This window comes from Haplochromis burtoni, unplaced genomic scaffold (genome assembly GCF_018398535.1).
Source record: "Haplochromis burtoni strain Fernald_Lab_line unplaced genomic scaffold, NCSU_Asbu1 Contig_583, whole genome shotgun sequence".
Taxonomy (NCBI): Eukaryota; Metazoa; Chordata; class Actinopteri; order Cichliformes; family Cichlidae; genus Haplochromis; species Haplochromis burtoni.
The window spans coordinates 1-21,150 of record NW_024582944.1 but is presented as its reverse complement, the minus strand read 5'-3'; the positions used below and the strand labels follow the sequence as shown (position 1 = coordinate 21,150).

The 21,150-nt window shown below is 40.7% G+C and overlaps 2 protein-coding genes across 3 annotated transcripts in view; one reads left to right on the top strand and one right to left on the bottom strand.

The window, feature by feature from the left end:
* LOC121812417 (thymic stromal cotransporter homolog) overlaps nt 1–5,410 on the top strand; it is a 13,123-nt gene extending 7,713 nt beyond the window's left edge. The window contains exons 5-7 of the mRNA XM_042214537.1: nt 555–638; nt 2,597–2,753; nt 2,835–5,410. Of these exons, the coding sequence (XP_042070471.1) occupies nt 555–638; nt 2,597–2,753; nt 2,835–2,883 (290 nt within the window). The 3' untranslated portion in view covers nt 2,884–5,410. The remainder of the gene's footprint in view (nt 1–554; nt 639–2,596; nt 2,754–2,834) is intronic.
* snx30 (sorting nexin family member 30) overlaps nt 1–20,795 on the bottom strand; it is a 23,251-nt gene extending 2,456 nt beyond the window's left edge. Inside the window, exons 1-10 of one of the 2 annotated variants that reach the window (XM_005948256.3) lie at nt 20,417–20,795; nt 16,853–17,068; nt 15,166–15,276; nt 14,890–15,048; nt 14,325–14,514; nt 12,800–12,999; nt 10,879–10,968; nt 10,391–10,543; nt 9,251–9,314; nt 7,713–8,772 (exon numbers count right to left, since the gene is read on the bottom strand). In XM_005948256.3, coding sequence (XP_005948318.1) covers nt 8,741–8,772; nt 9,251–9,314; nt 10,391–10,543; nt 10,879–10,968; nt 12,800–12,999; nt 14,325–14,514; nt 14,890–15,048; nt 15,166–15,276; nt 16,853–17,068; nt 20,417–20,551 — 1,350 coding nt within the window. In that variant the 5' untranslated portion in view covers nt 20,552–20,795 and the 3' untranslated portion in view covers nt 7,713–8,740. Of the gene's footprint in view, nt 1–7,712; nt 8,773–9,250; nt 9,315–10,390; nt 10,544–10,878; nt 10,969–12,799; nt 13,000–14,324; nt 14,515–14,889; nt 15,049–15,165; nt 15,277–16,852; nt 17,069–20,416 lie in introns of those variants that run through there. The other variant, XM_005948258.3, reaches the window with a different exon arrangement.
* Nucleotides 20,796–21,150: the final 355 nt, after the last annotated feature.

Sequence of the window (21,150 nt, the reverse complement as noted above, 5' to 3'; positions counted from 1 at the left end):
TGTGTGTGTGTGTGTGTGTGTGTGTGTGTGTGTGTGTGTACAAAGACTAAAAATAGACTAAAAATCCTTAGTCTCAGTATTTCGTAGTCAGATAAGAACCTGTACTACAAACTGCCTGATGAGGCATTGATGGACATGGTCATTGAAACTTGGGATGTTTACGAAACAGGGAGTTGACTGCTTTGTGTGTTTTATTCTGATACATGTGCTGATTTTTCTAAATCTTACCTCTGACATATGCTTTGTATGTTCATATCTCAATAACTATATCTCAGTGACCAGACCACCAGCTGGCAGTTATTCAGCAGGGAGATATTTGGTGGGTCAATGCTGCCTGTGAAGGCCTGACCTGTTTCCCTCAAAGGATTTAGCCTCTGAATTGGGACATTGTTTTAAAGCAAGCACTGCCAGATTAAAAATTATACTTGTTTAAACACCAGGTGCGACTATTCTTACCCAGAATGGGCAGCAGTAGCTGCATAGCTGTGGTCGGGTTTGGCGGATTTGAAGAATTCATTATGGAACAAAATGTTAATCATGAACTTTTTCTGCAGCTCGTGCACTCACCCTGTTTGCTCTCATCCCGATGACCACAATCAGATCTCTGCTCTCACAGCAGGTCCCAGCTTCTTCATGTGGTGAGTACGCAGGAAAGATTTTTGAGCACTTAACACACACTTTGTATTTCATCTTAATCTGACTTTAAAAAAGTGAGAATATTGGAGGCTGTCATTTGAGCACGTGAATGAATGTATAATATTGGTGCCTGAACACAATGGATGAAAACCCAGTCTGGTCATTCATAATAAACTCGACACATGTTTACTGACTGCAGCATAAAAATCAACGATGGCTTCAGAGTTCGAGGAGCAGAGCGGGTTGAGAGTAGGCTGGAGTGATCTGTGGTTGCATTAAAGCAACGACAACATGACTTTTCCTGCGAGTTGTGTTTGCTGTCTGAAGGTCATTGATACGTTAGAGGGGGAAAAGACTCACCAGTCCTGTTTATTTTTAATGCTCGTGAGAAAATACTGTGTCAGCAAAGCATTGTCGTTATAGGCTGCTGTGCCACCAGTTTCATGACTCTTAAACAGGTTTGTCAACTCTGATGCATTAAAGTTCATGTCACATGGGTTACACTGCCCCATGAAAGAGCGAGGCCCAAACAACTTACTAATTTCCCTCGGGATGAATAAAGTATTCTGATTCTGATTCTGATTCTAATTAATGAAAAGACCACGTATGATTTAAGCTTGTTTAGTATTAGCTGTCACATTTTTACACTTTTCAGCATAAGCAAGAAGATTTTATAAGCCAGACGTTAGCAGGAGCTGTTTCTTGTTCCAGCTGTTTTTTTTTTTTTACTGCTTTATAGGATTCAGATGTGCACGCAGGTGGCACAACGCTGAGGACTTCATTTATTATTCAGTTATTATGTAATCGCAGAATTTCCCGTATAGCTGTCAGACACGGTTTCTTTTCTTTCTTTTTTTTAAATTTAGCACATAGTCACATGATCCTCCACAAGGAAGCACTTGGTGAGAGTGGTAAGGAAGAACTGCCTTTTAACAGGAAGAGACTCGGGGAGGGGCAGCCATCTGCCATGACCGGTTGAGGGATGGGAGCATTATTCCTCAATTAGTGGAGAATAGAAGGATTGTTTTGTGAAGCCTCACAGCAGTCTGAGCTTATAGCAGCATCACTAAAGCGGATCCAGCTCTAACTATAAGCTTTTTCAAAACAAAAACAAAAGAAGGTTTAAAGCCTAATTTTAAAACTATACTCCCCTGAAGCCAAACTGGGAGCTGTTTCCACAGGAGAGGGGCCTGATAGCTGAGGGCTCTGCCTCCCATTTTACTTTTAGTAAATCTTGGAACCACAAGTGCAGCTTGATTGCGAAGTGCTCTCCTTCAATAATATGATACTGTGAGGTTTTATTATATTTTTTTAAAATCTTAATAAAGAAGACCTCAGGTGAAAGGGCCCAATTGGTGGAATGCCACTAGAAACGATTCATTGACTCTGTTTTACTCCCTGATGAAGACCCGTGTGCCGAAAGCAGTTGGAGTTTTTAGGTTAAACATAATCTTCCCTGTAAAACTGAAGACATTTTAATTTTATTTTGAAATGTGGTTGCCTTGGAGTCTTGTGATATTTAAGCCTTAATAAAGCTACCACCATTTTAAGTCTTGTGTTTCAGTGTGCGTGCACTGAGTTTGAGGGAGTTTTGGATGCATGTGAGAGGATCTGTGCATAAGCAAGTCCTCCATGTGATCCCTTTAAGGCTGCTTCACGATAAACAATGACCTGCATATTATAAGAGCCTGCTCTGCAACTAGCCAGAGAAGGCTTCCTCCCTCTCTGTCACACATGAACACACAGTTTCCAGGTGATTACAGGATCAGATCAATTTACTGCCAGGGCTTTTTCTCCCGTCATTTGAAACATCAGCAAACAAACACACACACACACACACACACACACACACACACACACACACACACACACACACACAGCAGCAATATCTTGTATAGATTAAACAAACAGCAAGCTCTTCTCTCTTCATTCCCTTTGTCTTCCATCCCCTTCTCCTCAGGCATGACCCTCACCTTCCTGCAACTCGCTCTGAAGTTTGCCAGCCTGGCGTACATTCCCGCTTTCACCAAGATCTATCAGGGAACCCTGGACTGGTTCCCAGGCTTTGTGTTCACACTAGCCAGTATTTTCACAGTACTGGGAATGACACCCATCAGGTATGTGTGCCCATCACTTCAGAATAACGTGCCCGCCTTTCAGAGTCTCATTGTCTCATCTCCTCTGTCTACTCCCTCCAGTATCATCGGCTGCAGATCACCTCAGAGGTGGCAGTATGAGAAGATTTAGAGCGGCCGAACCAGTAACATCATCACCAGCAGCAGCAGCAGCGAGTGAGCATTGGTGCAAGGCAGAAGGGAACTGAGACTTGAAACTACTTCCTGTGCTGTTAAAGCAGAAAAAGCATTTCCTATCCTACAGGGTTCCTCAGTTATAAAAGAGGGCAAACAGTATTTTTACATCTACATCTCAAATAGATAACTGCCTCACAAAGACAGAAGCTGCCACGGTGATTTCCACATAGTTTAGGATTTGTCACGGACTGCGTTGGCTGCTTCTGTCAGCAAACTGTTACTCACACGCAGTTTTCAGCCATGGGACATGTTTTAAACAACTTCGTTAGGAGTTTTGTATCCTGGAGTCCTCTCAGGATGTTACTGGAACAGAAAGTTTGACACAAGTTGATCTCTGTTATGAATTCACCTGTTTTTACTTAACTGCCTACTGTTTTTGTAGATTCGTAAACTAGAAGCTAGAAGTGGAAGTGTGGTTATAAAATCAGGGTTTTTTTTGGCTGTTACTGTTTCTGTTTCCATATTTAAAGACTTTGCAGTTGTTACTGTACTTGCGCAGTAATGTGCACAAACTTAATGAGAGTGCTGCTCTGATGCCAGCTTAGCTGCAGTTTGGGTTTAGGTCAAAGCTACATGAAGTGAATCCAGTTTGAGTCACAGACGGTGTAAACGGTGGACATGGCCACCGTGATGTCTCAAGGTGAAGCCTCGAGGCTCGAGAAACCGCACAGTCATTGGCTAACAGCTTCTGACTGAGTCTAATAAAGAGGATCATTTATGAAATCTGAAACTAGCGACATTTTCTTACATCATCTGTACAAGCCCTAACCCTGCAATGCCATCTATATTTTTTCTCAGACATGAGTTTAATGGCCAGCCCCCTGCTGGCCACGAAACGACAATACAGATTTCATCAGACGCAGAAGGCACGCCCATCTTTTTGTACTGTTTACATCTGTGTCCTGTTCACATCACCTTAACTCCTCTAGAGGTCACTGTTTCTGAGGTGTGACTTAAACCTGCTGCAAGCCTACGCTGCGTTTTACGGAAGCTCGACTCTGTCAAAAACAGTTTCTGGCATCCAGAAATGGAAAATTAGAGTTACTATCTCCAAAATTTTGGTCTACAAAATAAAAAATACAGTTATTACGTCAAAATTTTGAGATAACGAAACATCGAATGAGCTCTGCCAATCAGGGTTTTTTTTTCAGTGGCAGAAACGAGCTTTCAGCCCCAATACCAAACTTTTTCTCTCTCTTTTTTTTTTAAACAGTGTTGTATTAAGCTCCCTGATATAATAGCTAAGCATTACACCAGTGGCAACGGACTAATTGCATGCACTGCTTTTTAAATCAGCAGGGCTTGCATAGACGCCACTACAGATTGGGCAACAAGCCCAAAAAAGTTGAAAGAAAAACATACTCCATAAGTCTGATGCGCACTGTTGCACATTATAAGACTGAAACACGACGTTCAATCTGTAAACCATAACAAAACATTGCCCAGTTTTCTTTAGATTGAACCAATTTTTGCTGCTCAGAGGATATTATTGATTTTTTAAATATCAAATATTTTACCACCTGTCTGCGCCCAGTGGCAAACCAATGTAAATTATTAACAAAACAGTCCCCTCTTAATTTCTTTGCTGCCAGAAACACAAAGACACAGAAATAAGTTTCACAGGAAGCTAATGCTGCGTATTTGACAGATTAATCCTACTGACGCAGTTCGTAAGGAAACAAAAGGAAAAATGTGTTGTGCCTGAAACATTCAGCGCAACGTTAGCAAACGATCACAAGTGCGTGGACAAGTGTTCTGTGGATGGGAAAAAACTGCTGGATTCTCCCCCGCTCATGACTCCGTGTATCATCACCATCGGTCAGCTGCTCACAACACATATTTTAGGAAAAGCTTTAGGTTTGGTGTCATTTGACGTTCTCGCACACCGACTACTGGCAGTCTAAGGGATCTTTTTTGACATAACTTTTTGTTTGCTTTTATATATTTTTATTATCCTTACATATTGACCCACTAATTCATTTGATTGTGCTTTATGTTCATCTGTCTAAGTCTGAAGGTACTGGTACAAGCACTTTGGGTGCCTAGAAAAGCGCTATATAAATGCAATCCATTATTATTATTATTATTATTATTACAGTTCTGTGCATGAATTTATGTAGAAATTTAAAGCCATATTTTAGTTATTAGTAGACATGTTTGTATAGCTGAAGTAGTGCTTATAGTACTGATTGAAGGAAACCAAATGAAGGGTTTTTTGTAATAGTCATTTTGCATTTGCACATTATTGCACTTTTATTTGTTGACGGTGCATAAAAGGGGGCTTCTGCTGTAGTTTAAATGAAATTATTAAACATAAAGAGCAACTTATGTTGGTGTTTGAGCTGCAATGACACTAAATAAAATCTTTTTGTTAAATAAACATTATTAAGGCTTGTTGTGATGTTTTTAAATTGTCTGTATGAAAGAATATTTAAATATTCAATCCTTTCTAAACCTCTTCATCTAGAGCATAACTGCAGTATATTTAGCTTTTTGATGACTATATATATATACACATATACATATATGAAAAGTTACAGAAGCAGAAAAATATCAAATGCATTCATTCTTTTTATTATTGGTCCAATATATCAGAAAACCCCCAATTTGTGTTAAAGATAAATTGCATCAAAAACAACATCAATGTACAAGCTTATTTATAATTACAACAAAATTGTTATTAACATCCAAATGTACAATAAGGGCTCTGAACGTAAACAGCACACAATGAGGAACAACAGAGGTTTTTAAAAAAAAAAAACAAAACCATAACAGACAAAAAAGTGATCTGAGGTTTAGACTGACTTGGTCGCTTTTATTAATCATGTGCTGAAAATCAGATCTTGTGTTCATGTGCGAATCCACGCTGCCGGGACGATGAGAGGAAGAGAGAGGCATTGGGGGTGGAGGATATTTGGCCTGGAAATATTTGAATGAAAACTCTCCCCTCCAACAGGCTCATAACAGACGTCCCTGTCTGAGGGATTTAACCTGAATCAGCTTCATATACAGCATTTTTTGAATGTGTCTCAACTGACTTTAGACCAGTTTGTTTTCAATTTTTCAGCAAATTAAATTAGAAAGAAAATTATTTTTTTTCCCCAGCAGAAGTTTCTGCCAGGGCCTTGAGCTACATATTTAGTGCAAAACAATTCAGCAGGCACATGTAGTATAATAATAATAGTAATAATAATAATAATAATAATAATAATAGGGCACTGGCTAATAGAGAACATTGATCACACTAAACAGAGCTATTGTTGGAGGTTTAATGTGCATCAAAAGTAAATCTGTTTTGGTTGTGGCAGGTTTACACTGTTCGTGCACATCTCTAATCCCTTTTAAATCTTTATGCACTCATATAAATCCCAAAGATGCCCTCCAGTTTCATAAATGTGTGTCTCACATGTCAATTACTTCATTTACACCAAAGCGATGCTCTACAGATGCACCAGTGACTAATGATAAGAAATCAAGTAACAACAACAACTCACAATCCTCAGCAGATACCAATGTTATACCTTAAACAGAACAGGAAATGTGTTTTTCAAGCTTTATTATATTTATTTGTTTTAGTTTTTTTGTAATATTTATGCTACATTTCATCCAGTTACTTCTCAAACTGCACTCAGGGTTCAGTGAGTTTTAGCTACAAGCAAACATCAAGAAGAAACACGTAAGTCGCCTCATTTAATGTTTTTAAACCGATCTGGGGTTTTCTTTAGTATAAACAGATGTATGATCCCTTTAATTGATAAAAGCTGGCACCTGATGTGTTTGTATGAGTACAATCAATGTGGGAGCAGCTACAAATACTGCTCAATAGCACTACTAGTGGACTACTACTAGAACTTAACAGTCAAACTCTAAGGTTTGAGCTATTCAAATGCAATGGGGTTATTATAGGACAACAGTATGGGCAAAAATGATCGTAGTAAATCTTTGGATTTTCCCTTTTAGCCCTGGTGCATCCATAGGCCGCTCCACTGCAGCTGCCTCTGTCCATAAAGATACTTTTTCTTCACATTGTTGACCTCTACTAGTTACAGAGTAGCTGCTTCACTCTTTTAAAGCTTAAGGGTAAAATGTGAAAGGCAAAAGTAGATAAGGACAATAAAAAAAAGAGAGAGAACAAAATAAACCCAGTTCACTGGCAGCTGCAGACACCTCGTCAGGATCCTGCAGCGCTTGCATTTGGTTGCATGAAGGCGCAGGCTCAGTAATGTGACGGCTACTTTACTTGATTGTAACAAAATCTGAAAGCAGCTCTCGTCTGGAAATCCTGTCAGTGAAGGAGAAACTCTTAACCAACAGGAGGACAAAACGTGGTGACTGTGGAAATGTCACATGACTGAGTCTGCCTGGGCGTCATTGGTCAGGTTTTAGCTACTTTCAGAGTATAAGGAAAGCAGAATAAGCAAGCTGCTTACTGTCTGTGCTTCAAAACCTTTTTTTCTGGGTTGGCAGTAAATCAGAAAGTTTTAAATATTATGATTGCAGTGAGGGGATTTTTCCCATTCAGGAGTTGGAAAATAATAAAGGAGTGTGATGCAAAAAGTGTGCCTCACATACGTGCTGCAGGGCTCCACCTCATTATCCCATGAGTCACAGCTGAGCAGATTGCTAACAGAGCTGCACCGCAGAGGGTTTCCACGCTGTTCAGTACCTCAGTCTCAGCCCGTTTGGTTAAAACAGGCAATTTAAGAATTTAAAGTAATGTGTTGCATCGCTCAGGGTGTCGTTTTTTGTTTGTTTGTTTTTTTGCAATGTCTCACTCTTAACATGACACAGCAGGGATTTTTCCACTAGCCCCAGAGGTTTTAGTTCCTCTGTAAGCCAGCAGCATGAACACACTGACACCTTATATTCAGGATTCATGGCTTTCTTAGGGATGGTTATGCATGCTTCAGTGCAGGGTTTTATCACTTAGGCAAGGAAATAATAATAAGTTAATTTAAAAAAAAAAAATCCAATGGTAAAACATTTACGTCTTCTTACCACTGGAGCCTTCACCTTATTATTATGAACCAAATGCACCGTTAACGTCACCAACTGAGGTAAGTCTTTGCTTAAAGAAGAAGAGGAAGGGTATAAATGGGAATGGTGAGAGAAAGACGATATCAAGAGAAGCCAAAAGAGGTAGCTCACTTCTTCACTTCCCCCTCATTTCAAAAGCATGGGAGAAAACTATTAACAGCTTGGCCACAAGGTGGAGCCGCTGTTCTCTTAAAAACTCCACCTTCCACAAAGTGACCTCTCAGACAAACCTCAGCGTTCAGCTCAGACGCCCATAGAAGCTTGTTGCCATCACTTTAAAAAACAAAACAAACAAAAAAAACCCCACAAACAAACAGGTAGCAAAAAGTTTTTGGTAACTTAAAAATCTGAGTTATAATCTCAAAATTTCAAGTTATTTTCTCATAAGTTTGAGTTAGTGAGACCAGAGATTATAGCCCAAAATGGTGATTTATAGATGGCAAGACCTTGTTTTCTTCTGTAGGCACCTTCATCGTCATCGCTGAACACGGTTTATCTCCATTTATCTGTGAGGGTTTGTAGCAAAAAACAAAAACAAAAACCAAGCCATACTAAAGTGTCCCTTAGGGAAAACACGCAGAGGTCCCACTTGAACATTTTTCACATACCACCTGATTTTTGTGGGTTATTTTTAATAACAGGTGCAGGAACGACAGGGGTGAAGTTTGTGACCTTTGGTAAAAGTATAGAGTAAAAAAACAACAAAAAACAACAGGTGTGGTGCTTTGAGTACAAGAGAGTAAATTCCTGTTCATTCACTGTCGTATTTCCCAGAGGCTTTTACAACCTGGCAGGACAAAGAAAAAAAAAACATCTTGAGGATGTTTTGAACACATCTGAAACAAACCTAAGATACTCCATAGACCCACACAGCAGCAACACCTTCATGAACAGTTTTCTCAGTATGAAAATGGGAGAGCGTTGAGTAAGAGACTGCGGTTAAATAAATACAAAGCAGCGTTGGCAACCGACTGTTAACTCGAAATATAAAGTAGAAAAAGTCAAAAAAGAAACAAAAACTATACATAGTAGGTTTCTCCTCTTTTCCTAGCTGTCCTCGAATGCACCGTATGTTTCCTCCTTAGCGGACCAAAATCTTAGAGGGAGACGACTCCCCTCATACAATCATCTCACAGGAGAACAGGGGCCCCGAGTCCAGCAGGTAAACCTGCTGCCCTGATTGGTCTTTTTCCGTGGCATGAACGAGAGAGTGTGTGTGGAGAGACGGAGAGAAAGAGATAGAGAGATGTTTCAGTTCGTCTCACTCGTTTTGTCTTCAGTCTGTTTGTCCTGGAGGAGAGTTATGAGCGACTCCCACGCTGCCTGGCACTGCGCAGGGCGGAGAAGGACGAAGAGTCGGCCGACGTGGGGAAAGAATGAGGTAAAAGGGAAAGATTGGAATTATTTAGAGGAGTTCTGAGGCTGCTCTGAAAGATTTATATGTTTGTAAAAGTCATGTTTTCACAGTGAGAGCTCAGAAATCTGTACAGTGATTCCACACATCTGCCACAGAGGCTGCTGAGGATCTACCAGATAATAAAAAAAAGTCAGGTGGCTCTAGCACTCACACATGAGTACAAAACAGTCTCTACGGGCTAATGAGCGAATGCACTTGAACAGTTTCAGGGAAATTTCAGGGAGGATAAGGGTAACAAACTAAATACAGAAGTCTGACATTTTTATGCATTGAAAAATAAACATACACAAGATCATGAGATCATGAGAAGGACAAATAAACAACCTTTGTAATTAAAGCACATGAAAGAAACAAGATGAGAATTTGTAGTCCATCTTCTTGAGATCATTATATTGTTAGCAAGTCTTTCACACCTTTCCTAGGCCTCATGACATCCTACAGTTGTAGTCAAGAAAACAGGGCAGGAGGTAATTATGTGGACTGACTGCACGCCTGCTCATCCTAAGCATGTGCGTTTTCCACGTAGAGAAAACCAAAAACAAGGTGAGAGTTGTGCGTAATCAGTGCAACGACGGCGACCAACAGTTAAAGTTCATTTATAGTAATACTGAGTTGTGCTCGCATCATTAAATAATATTTCTCTAGTCTACATAAACTTTTTTTTTTAACTTCAATTATTAGGAACTTGAAAAATTGACCTTTTTTTTTATATCTTACATTAAGTGCAAACTCTGTACGCATGAACAGATGGGATCACTTTGGAGAGAGGTTAGTGTTAGTCTTCTTGTCATCTGTTGACCCCCCCCCCCGACAGCTGCACATCATTTAGCGTCTCCCTAACTGCTCCACTCTGTTTTCAGTCTTTATGCCACTATAAAACTGGAAACACTGGTATCAGTGGGAGTGTCTCCGGTGACCTTTAAGAACAGCTCTTGTGCTGCCTGAGGCTAAAAGCTGAAGTGTTTTTACAGAAATTACACAGGCGTACCTTTTCATAATGGGTGACGTTTTTGTCGGCCATGCCGGTGAGAAGCTGTTTGAAGTCTTGTCTCTTGTTGCTCTGCCAGCGCTCCCAGTCTGCCTTCAGGTCAGCGTTGAAACACTCCATTTTGTCCTGGCATTTCTCTACTTCCGCTGGTATCTGGTATAACACAAACAACATCAGCTACAGGAGCCATAGGGGACATAATACAGGACTAATTTACAGGACAAGAATCACAGGGGGGCGAGCGGTGCAGGAGCGTTGGTGGGGATGGGGTGTGTATTAAATCCTGTGATGTTTGTATGGGCAAAAGATAAAAATGAACAACTTTATTTAACATCCGACAAATCTAACCTGGTCACCTGACGAATGATCTCTTAACTTGTAATTTATTAAGTTTTCAATTCTAAGAATGCCAGTGAAAAGTAAAGACGCTCCCAGAAGTGACAAATGCAGAAACGGCAGATTCAGATGAAAGGAAGGGGAAGGCTCACGGGCGTTCTGTCCTCTTGTTTGCGCAATACGGCTGCTTCTAGACGGCCTTCGTACTCCGCTTGGCTCTGGTCTCGCTTCCTTAAAACATTCTGTAAACAGACAGAGAAGGTCATACGTTTTATTTTGCACCCTTAATGTGACACTGTCCGAAGTATTTTATAAGAAAGACAACATGTTAAACTGAGACAGAGATGCTGAATCAGGAGCTTGGCGAGGACAGGACATGACACATGCAGAATCTCACACCATACTTCCTCTATTCAGGTTCAAAGGTGATGAAAGCAGTCGCTGCTCGACTGTGTGCAGGCAGAAGGACTCGCACTTTATGCTGTTCTGGGTAAATTTCTGCCCTCGTGTATTTTCCTTATGTTCTCCGCTATAAATAAATGAAACTAATCCACGGTTAAACATTACACATTTTTAAGCTTGTGCCTGCGAACCGAGCAGAACTGCTGTTTCCACTCTTTTCCATCCAAAACCTATAAATGTGTTTACAGTGGAAAACTTCAGTAGAACTTTCCTCTGCTAATTTTAGCTCAGCAAACCAGACATCTTTTTTTCTTTTTAGTTTGGAAAGAAACAGGCAAAAATATTTTAATTTCACATAAGTTTGCTTTTTTTTGTCACTTTTTCCTTTATATTTTTGCACATTTAGGTTTGAGACAATGACACGGTTTTTGTAGTTTTGCCTCTCTCTGCCTGCACAGTCGAGATGTGGTTGAAGTGCAGATGTTCTGCTTTAATTCTGGTTTAACAAAATAACTGTTGAGGAATATTGCTATGTTTATACACAGACCCCACATCTCCACAGGCTCAAAACTAACTGGACAAGCTAACATCATTTTATGAGGATTGTCATGAAACCCTTTTGCAGTCAATGACCACCCAAAGTGTAGAACCTATGGACATCACAAAAAGCTGTGTTTCCCTTCCAGGCCTTTATTTTATCCTTCAGTGGGTTTTTTGCCTTCAGTAACTGAAAAGCACGCTCTGGAGTGACATCAGGTTGACTTTTAAAAACATTCCCTTTCTTTGCTTTGAGAAACCCCCTGGTTGTTTTGCTTTGCGTCATTATCCATTTGTACTGTTAAACACTGTCTGATCAGTTTTGCCCCATTTTGCTGAGTGTACGGCCCTGTATGACTCCCAATTCACCCTGCTCGTCTATCAGCAGCATCAATACACATTAGTGCCCTGGTTTCACAGGCAGCCATAACAGATGATGTTGTATGCTCCAGGTCAGGAGCCGTTTTTGTTTCACTTCCCATCATTCCATCATTCTGGTAAACGGTTCATCTATGCAAAGAAGTTTTTTTGGCCAATACTAATCTGGTCCTCGTGCTCCAGAGTGTAACCAGTGGTTTGCGTCTTGTTGTAAACCCTCTTTATTTACACTCATGAAGGCATCTCTTGATTTTAGACCTTGACAATGATGTACGCACCATCTCAAGAGTGTTCTTGGCTTAGTTAGATGTTGTGAAGGGAGGTTTTCTTGGCCATGGAAATAATTCTGTCATCATCGACTTCAGTTGTTTTCTGTGCTCTTTCGGGTCTTTTGGTTTTGATGAGCTTGCCAGGGCTTTCATTCTTTTCAAGCAAGTTAAGCAACTCTCTCGCTTTGTCTTTTCAGCCTAACAATCGCTTTTTTCACTTGCATATCTCTTTGGACTTCATGTTGATCTTTTATCTGTCATGAAATAACAAGAGAACAGGCCTCATCTGGCCATGAATGTTATCATCAGCCAATTAATTACTATGAGTTAGTATAAAATGTCCAAAAATTTCTAAACAGTTAACGCTAAATTTTTGTTTAACCTACACCCGGGGACTAATTAGCAGAAATTAGAACACTTTATTTTGTTCCCTTTTCTTGACACATCAAGCAGACGTTACACGTTTTTAGTGCCACCAACTCCCTACCTTCATTGATTCGATGTAGAGAATGTATTCTCTGAGCACGGGTAGAAAGTCCTGGCCCATGTTCTCGCTCATGTCCTCCAGCGCGCCGCAGCACGTCGTCACACAGCCAGCCACGCCCTCCAGAGGGCGCTGCAGCTCCTCCTCTGACCCCGCCCAACTGGCATAGACTGTACCATACTCGCGTAGCTCAGTTAGATACTCTAGTCGAGAGATGGGGTGAAAGAGTTGGTTAGGTCAGATCTGACTTCTTAAAGTCAGAGTTACTGCAGAGTACTAGTGCTGGGAGATAAATCACAGCAAAGCCACAAGCATAGTTTTTTTTTTTTTTTTTCCCCCTTTTTTTTAACTTATTTTCTGTACAGCACTTTGGTCCTGTGCTGGGTATTTTAAAGTGCTTTATAAATAAAATTGGATTGGATTACACTCCATCACCTCACAGGTCTTTATTATTTACAATCATCAGTTTCCATCTTATCTCCTCTAACAAGGCTGCCGCGGACAGCCACTGGTCTACAACTTGAACAGATGGTGCCGAGCAGCACTTCACGTGGCTGGTGGCAGTTATTTACACAGTCACTTTTTCATGCATGAGTTAGGCCTGCAGTTATCAACCACAAGGCCCAAAGGTCTGTGGATTCCTCTTCAAACAAACACACTCCACAGTCAATACTGCATATCAACTCATCCTAAAACTCATTGCTTGTGTCCCCGGTACAGACTGGACGATCGCACATGAAATTCAAACAGCCGATGCTACAAAATGCTACCAGCAAAATGGCCAAGAAACGTAATATAAAGAGCAAGCTCCAATGCACTATATGCACTCGTTGCTTGCTGGTGCTTAAAATACACATTTGGAAGAAGTAGCCTCGATGAAGTTCATCTGTAACCACAAGCACAGTGGTAAACATACAAATAGCTCCTCTATAGTCACTGAGGCTACGCTGCAAAGAGCACAGCACCATATGAATTTGGCTGCTTCCTGCATGTGCCTAAAATACACAAATGGGGTAAGCAACTCTAGAGAATTTAACTCTTTATCCAGCCATAGTGCTTTATACATCTAAGGGTCAGCATGGAGTTTAATATATTTGGTAAAATAAAAACATCCTATACAAACGAAAGCTTCTCTTCTGGTTTTTAGCTTCTTCTTTTTTTTTTTATGATTCAGCATAATTATTTCTGCTTTTGTGGGTTTAATTTAGAATGGAAAAAAATAGATAAACAGTTCACCATATGTAACAGCAAAGGTGCCGGGGACTTTTGATGATGATACGAGCCTCCTACGCCTCCTACATGAGGTATTTCAGGCATGTCCAGCTAAGAGAAGACCACTGGCCAGCCAAGACACTCTGAATAGGTTATGTCTCCCTGGCTAGCCTACAAACACCTCAGATTCTCTCCAGAAAAGCTGGGCAGGTGACTGATGAAAGGCATGTAAGGGCATCTGTGCTCAGACTTCTCTGGAAAATAGATGAAGGAGGAAGAATTATCATGCTTAAATAATATTTCCTCAGCCCCTTACCTGATTGCTCTTTGAGGATCCTCTGAGCGATCCGGTCGATGGTTCCCAGTTTCTGGTTAAAGGTGTCCAGGTATTCTCCCATGGCGCAGAACTCAGGAGGTCGCACTCGCAGCTTGTAGCCTCCAGCCACGTTCTTCACAGACTCACCCACTTTGGATAGCAGGGCCAGACCCTGACGTTTGTTGAGGTCCTGCGAGCAACAGCATGATCTTGATATAAATAGGCAGCCATATAAGTTTCAAAAGGTTAGACAGTAAAGAAAATATGATGGTAATCGTGTCTCCTCTCCTCTTCTCAGTGGAGATCGAGTATTGGTGGCGATTAAGACCATTTGAAGGTCTTTCGTCTTAAAGAGAGCAACAAAAACTTTGCTTAAAGACATTTTAAGCAAGGAAATAAGAGGTCTATATTTTGTGGTTTTATATTTTTCTGAAAGCTTACAGCTGAGGTTAAGCCTTTTGAATTTTCATTTATCACGCAACAGCATTCATGATTTTCCTTTCTTTTTGACCTATATTCATACATTAGTGGGACTGCTTTTCTTCATGGAAGACCCCCATCTCACCTTGGCAGACAGGAAAGCATTTAGATGAGGGTTGAAGGAGAGGACGGGGTGGTCTGCAACTCGTTTCAGGAACTTGTCCAGGGCCTTCATCCTCGTCTCCACAAACTCCTCGGAAAAACGATCGACCACGCCCTTCATCACAAACTTCTCTGGTAACGGCTGGAGATGGGAGGACGACGGCAGAGCGGGGACGAGACGGGAGTGCAAAAGAAAGCGTGAGAGGTTTCTAATTGGCAAGTGGCACAGCTGGTTGCAAACAAAGCTCGTGTAACCTACTGGGATGAGGTGGGTCGGCTGGCTGTCCTCCAGCTTGGTCCTCAGCCAGTCAAAGTCCTGATAGCGCCGCCGAACAGAGTACTCCGGCAGGTCAAACTCTATCCGTGTTGTCTGAGGAAGAACACACACAAACATTTCTAAATTAAATTCTTCATATAAAAAAAAGGAAGAAAGAGCTAGAAAAATCCAGCATGTGACAAGGTGGTAAAGTCAAACAGGTCCATGAACGCAGCCTTTTGTGGCCGAGTAAATTTTACACCGTTTGTGAGTTATTTTGTAACAGTTTAAGTTAATTTAGAAAGAAAGAAATGGGAAAATCATTTAGTATTCACAGTAGGCAGTGCATGTGTACACACACAAAAATGCACTTCCTGTCTCTCTGAACATCAAGGGTCAAAGGTTGCTTGGACATGTCTCCCCACTGAATCGGTTTATGTCATTAAGCGCTGAAGAAGAAAAACAAAAAAAACAAAAAACAGAGGATCCACCCGCTAAACACAAGTTACAGAATCTCCCTTGCGGAATATCATTTTCCAGGAAAGGTTCATGTATCTGAAACGACCCGTTTTATCAGGATACAAGCAAATTCAGGTCTAACCGGTTCAATAAATTATTTAAACATTTTCTGCGCAACCACCTCTGATTTACTTGAAACCTTTATGGTTTTAAAATGTGGACATACATACATTGTGAAATTTTAGCCTCATATATCAAATATTTTTCTAGATTTTTATTTTCGGGCTTACCCTCCTCCTCGCGAAACCCACAAAATAAATTGCACCAGGCAATCTGTCACATAATTGTCCCTTTGTTTCACTGTGGGTTCAGAATTTGGTGTCCATGCCTTTCTAACAATGGACAATGCAATAACAACAGCTTTAAAAACAAAAAACTCATATACACATAAAAGTGTAGATTTAACACATGGTTTCTGCTCCAGCATCCATTTCTCTCTTTGTCTGGAGGTGGCAACATTCTCTTGCCTGCTGCTGCTCCTGTGACAAAAGCTGGCAACTATAACTAATGTACATTTCTACATCACAGTATTTTTGAGATAAAACATCAGTGTGTCTGTGGCTTTAAACTGGAGGTTAACAACAGCAATCTCTTAAAACATCTCTTAAAAAAGAGAAATTAAGAGATGTGAAAACTGAATTTAGAAAAAAAGGGGGCTCAGTGAATAAACAGACAAAATACACCCACTGCAATATATAAGAGTCTATGAGCTGTCACCATGTAACCTTTCACAGCTTCATCAAGAAAAGCCTGATTCCTATCTACACATCTTAAGTTGTTAAAGTGCTCTGTGGACAAAGCCCATACAAATGTGTCAAGTGTATTTTCCTCTGTTTACATCCTTGTTAGGTAGCTTCCCTACCTGTGCTGCTGCACTGCTACACAGTCATAAAAACAATGCACTGCAAGTCAAAAACACCACAGAGTATCTTTAACTTACACCTTCCTCACTGGTATGTTTTTCTAATTAAATATTCATTTTAACACTACAGCACAGGATTTTTCAGAACCTCCAGCAGCTGCATTAAAGCTCTGCGCCATCATTAAATGCAGGTCGAAGAAAAAAAAAAAAATACAAGAAAACACTAAATAAAAGTTTAATTAAGCAATTATTTTCTAGAAAATAAAACAGAGTTTGTTCACATTATCATGACACCAGCCTGTAGCAGACCTTGGTGGAGACTCTGTAAGTGATGTAGGTCTCCATGGTGGAGACGTGTTTCTTTGGGTCGTCGACAGTGACGAAAAGGTCGTGGGTTTCTGTGTCGGCGTAGGGGTCCCGGCCATCTGAGTCCAAGTCGTCGTCCAGCTGCAGCCTGTTGAACAGCACGGACGCAGAAGCCGGACTCGGCGTCTCAACCGGCGTGCCGTTGGTCAGCCCCACTTCCTGCATGTGAACAGATAACCACAACATCATGACACCAAAATACAGATGCTGCACTCTGCAAACAAAGAGTAAAACACAGATCCCGATGCTGCCACTGCAGTTTTTTTCCCTCTCTGTCAATGGCGCTCTTGTTAGGCCCGTGCAAACATCCTACATCTCCTACACCGTCCTAACTGAATGACGGATAATGGGAGGGAAACAAACAGCTCTGGCATGAAATACTGAGAATTTTTTTTATCTTATCTTCAAGTAAATATATAAAAGTCACTGCTTTCCAAGGGCCTTACTTAAGAAATAATAGTTTAGAAGACTAACTAAGAGGTGCTGCTAACAGTAGAGGTGCAATCTCAGGAGTGCACTGGGCCAATATCCCGCACTGTATGTTGGGAGAAAATTGATCATGAATTATTAAAGCTGTACTGACATGGAATTGAAGTTGAGAAGATTTTAATGCTGTTCTATTATCTTTTTGTTGAGCACTTTTGGATGCATATTGCAGAAAAACGCATGTATTCTTTTATTTTTATTTATTAGTCCTTTATTTATCCAGGTAAAAAAATCTCATTTCCAAGAGAGACCTGGCATCATGGCAACAAAAGTCAAAATACATGTACCACATAAGTATATAACACTTAAAACAAATACAATATCCCATATAAACATGTGAAAAATATACAATAACAGATCAAATTAAGAGCGACATTAAAAACAATCACATTGAGTAAAAGAGTTATTCTCTCGTTCCTTTAAGATGGACTTAAACTCCCCCAAGGTAACCAATTCTGATACTTTCAGTTCCTTCTCCAGATTCAGATCCAGGAAGCAGGGGCAGCGTATCTAAAAGCCTTTTCCCCCAATTCTGTTCTGATTCTTGTCTAGAAACATGTAAATAAAGGGTGAAAATATCAGTGGTGCAACCAAAAACTGCACAAAGGATCATTTTTGTTAGCAGGAAACAACATAACACAAACAGTTTTATTATGGACCGCTGGAATGAGGACTTGTAATGTAACATTTGATTTTCTGTGAACTTCTGGTGACAAATCTCAGCGGCTGTCAGAGTCTTCTATGGCATCACATGAGAAAAGGAACTACTTTCGTTGTGTGAGAGGCTCATGTTCAAGCACAATTACCTTTTCTTTAAAAAGAAAAAGAAATAAAAGAAAAAGAGGGTCTGTGGATAAATTTCTACTTCAATCGCTGTCAAAAGAAGTGCTTTCCCTCAGTTTGTCCACACAGTTTCTTCACACTGCTTTCACTCATTGCTGTGCACACAGGAAACACACACACGGGCGCTGATGCTGTAAATTCTCTCTTTTTTTTTTTAAACACTTTGGTGCTAACCTGCTTTGGTAATCACAGTTGAGATAATTGCATTGGGCTGATGTTAATAAGCAACAGGAGAGTCCAGTTCGCACTGACAGTGAGGAGGAGAATAAGAAAACTGTATGTGTCTAACGGACACGGCAGAGCTGACAGATGTTTGTGACAACCAGTCCCGGCATTGTGGCCAATCAGCAGATATTTAGAGCACAGGTGTTACTAAATACATCAAGTGCCACGACAGCATGTCAGTGAGTCACCAAGCACCGAATGGAATTTAACCCTCACCATCATCAACGTAATATTTCCACCTGAGCTTTTTTTTGTTATCACTAAATAACACCAGCTGCTCCTTAAGGACATGTTTGCATATTTTAAACACTTATGGTCACGCCTAAAATATGAACTTGCCAACTTAAAAAAATTATACATGTTTATGTTAACACAAACAACCTGTGCCTGTTTTTGCAGGTTAAAGCTGCAGCAAGTAGGACCTATGCTGCTGTGATCATTTGTTTTGCTGTCCAAATGCCTGCAATTGTGCCACTTGTGAACTTGCTAAATTTGCTCATGCAACCACTTTCATACTCTCTCTCAGACCTCAAAGTGACACAATGTAAATCCTTGCTTTGTCCTATCAACAGCCCAGACCTCAAAATAATCAAATGAACATCAAAATCAGTAATAAAGAAAATGTGCACTTCAATTTTTATGTGACTGATCCAATCTAGCACCACTTTCATACCCCTCCCTACAGACCAACATGGGCACACGCCTATTAGATAAATCTGTTGCATCGGTACACACACCGACAGATGCAATTGGGATTTTTAATCATAAAAGAAAGCCTCCATCTGTCATTATCTTTTTATACATATGATGTGTTATTGCACACCTGCCCACCCTCAAATTTTTTTGCCGTGGATGTTTGTGTATTTTTCAAGATTGGGCGTCCATCTCCCCCACAGACTTTGGGATCGAACCTTTGACTCATCACATTTGCGTTTGTCCACTCTACCTGAGTGAATTCTACTTCCTTTGCACTTTTTTGCTCTTTGTACTGTTCACCTGATCTGGTCTGAAACAGCCTGTGATTGTCCAAAGTCTTCCATCATTGACCAGAGTTTATGAAGCCTGAAAACAGACAGCAAGGGAGGTGCAGGAGTCCAGTTCCCTTTTGATTAGTTCCCACTCAGACCACTTGAGCTGCAGTATGCTTAATGGGTTATTGTGGTGTTTGTTTCCTACAGCTTCTTTAAGGAACTAAAAGCACCCTTAGGCATGCAATTTCGGTGTTTAACATTATACACCAGATCCTAAGAAAAATAAGATCTCTTATCTAAATAGAATGATATTAGACCTGCTCTGGAGCCTGTGGCATTTCCATTTTGTTAAAATGACTGGACAAATGGTTTGACAGGAGCCAGACCCATTTGGCCTGGGTAATCATGTACAAGGAAAAGCCACAACCATAATGATGCCAAGAAGCTTCATACTGGCAGTATTACAGCATCTCCTGTAGGCAATAATTAACCTCAGTATCAAAGTGGTTGCTACAGTTGTTACTACAGTAAACACAGCAGCAGCAGCAGCAGCAGAAGCAGGGAGAATAAAAGCCATGTGATATGCTTGGATGGCCCAACTTTGTTTACTCAGCTCACCGGGGTTGAGATGGATGCCATGCCCACGTACACACATAATCCATCTTAAATACGGTTTTACTTGCGAGTTTGTGTCGATTAATTTGGGCAAGATATCCAAACTAGGTGAATTTGCTGTTTCAGCACTGATTTAGTGGCAGACTCAGAGGGTTCAGCCATGTGCTCTAAAACCTCAAATGCAAACAGAAATGAGTGTTTTCCACAGTTTCCTCTTTAAACTTACATCGGTTTTCTCCTACTTATTAACAGGGGGAATGATATACACTGGCGTCAGCCGTAAAACACTTTAATCAAAGAGGGGTTTTGTTTGGGTAAGCGTCCTCTTTCCATCCCCCACCGTCGGTGAAGCCCCATCAGATCCTACCTTATCCCTTCCACCGCTGACGGTGACATCTGGCCCGGGGGAGAGCGGCTCCTCGGCGGCGGACAGCGGGTGGAGAATCTCCGTGATGGGCTTTTGCCCCGAGCTGGCCAGGCCTCTCGGAGCGCTGATACTCATTGCGTGGAAGGCGGGAAGACGTGGCCGGGTATCTAAGGAGGTAACGGCTGTCCGTTTCTCCGCGGCCGTTACGGTTCTGGAGACAAAAAAAAGAGGCTTTCCCCTCCCCTCCTCCGTTCAGGGTCTCTTCAGCTGAGATGTTTCACTGGTTGCTTGACCACAACTGTCAGCTGACTCCTACTGCGCAGTTCCGGAAGTTAAACGAGAAGAACCTGGATGTAAACATGTCAGTCACGTGACAAATGACGAGGGAATCGCTAAAGATCGTCTACTAAGAAGATGTACGAACAGATTTGCAAGCAGATTTATATTTTACAGAAATACATCAAGAAACAAAACAGGTTTACAAATGGCCCAGGAAAAAAAACACAAGAAGCTAAGTCAAAATTTTAAATTATTATATCAAAATTGCAGGTTATTGTCCTCAGATTTCAGGTTATCTCAAATTTTTAAGTTATATGCCTCAGAGTTTTGAGTTATTATGTCAGAATTCCCACTATGTCTGAAAATTTCAAGTAATGTATCTCAAAATGTCTTGTTACTATCCCAAATTCTTATTTAAATATAAAGAAATCAATTAGTTGAATATATATATATAT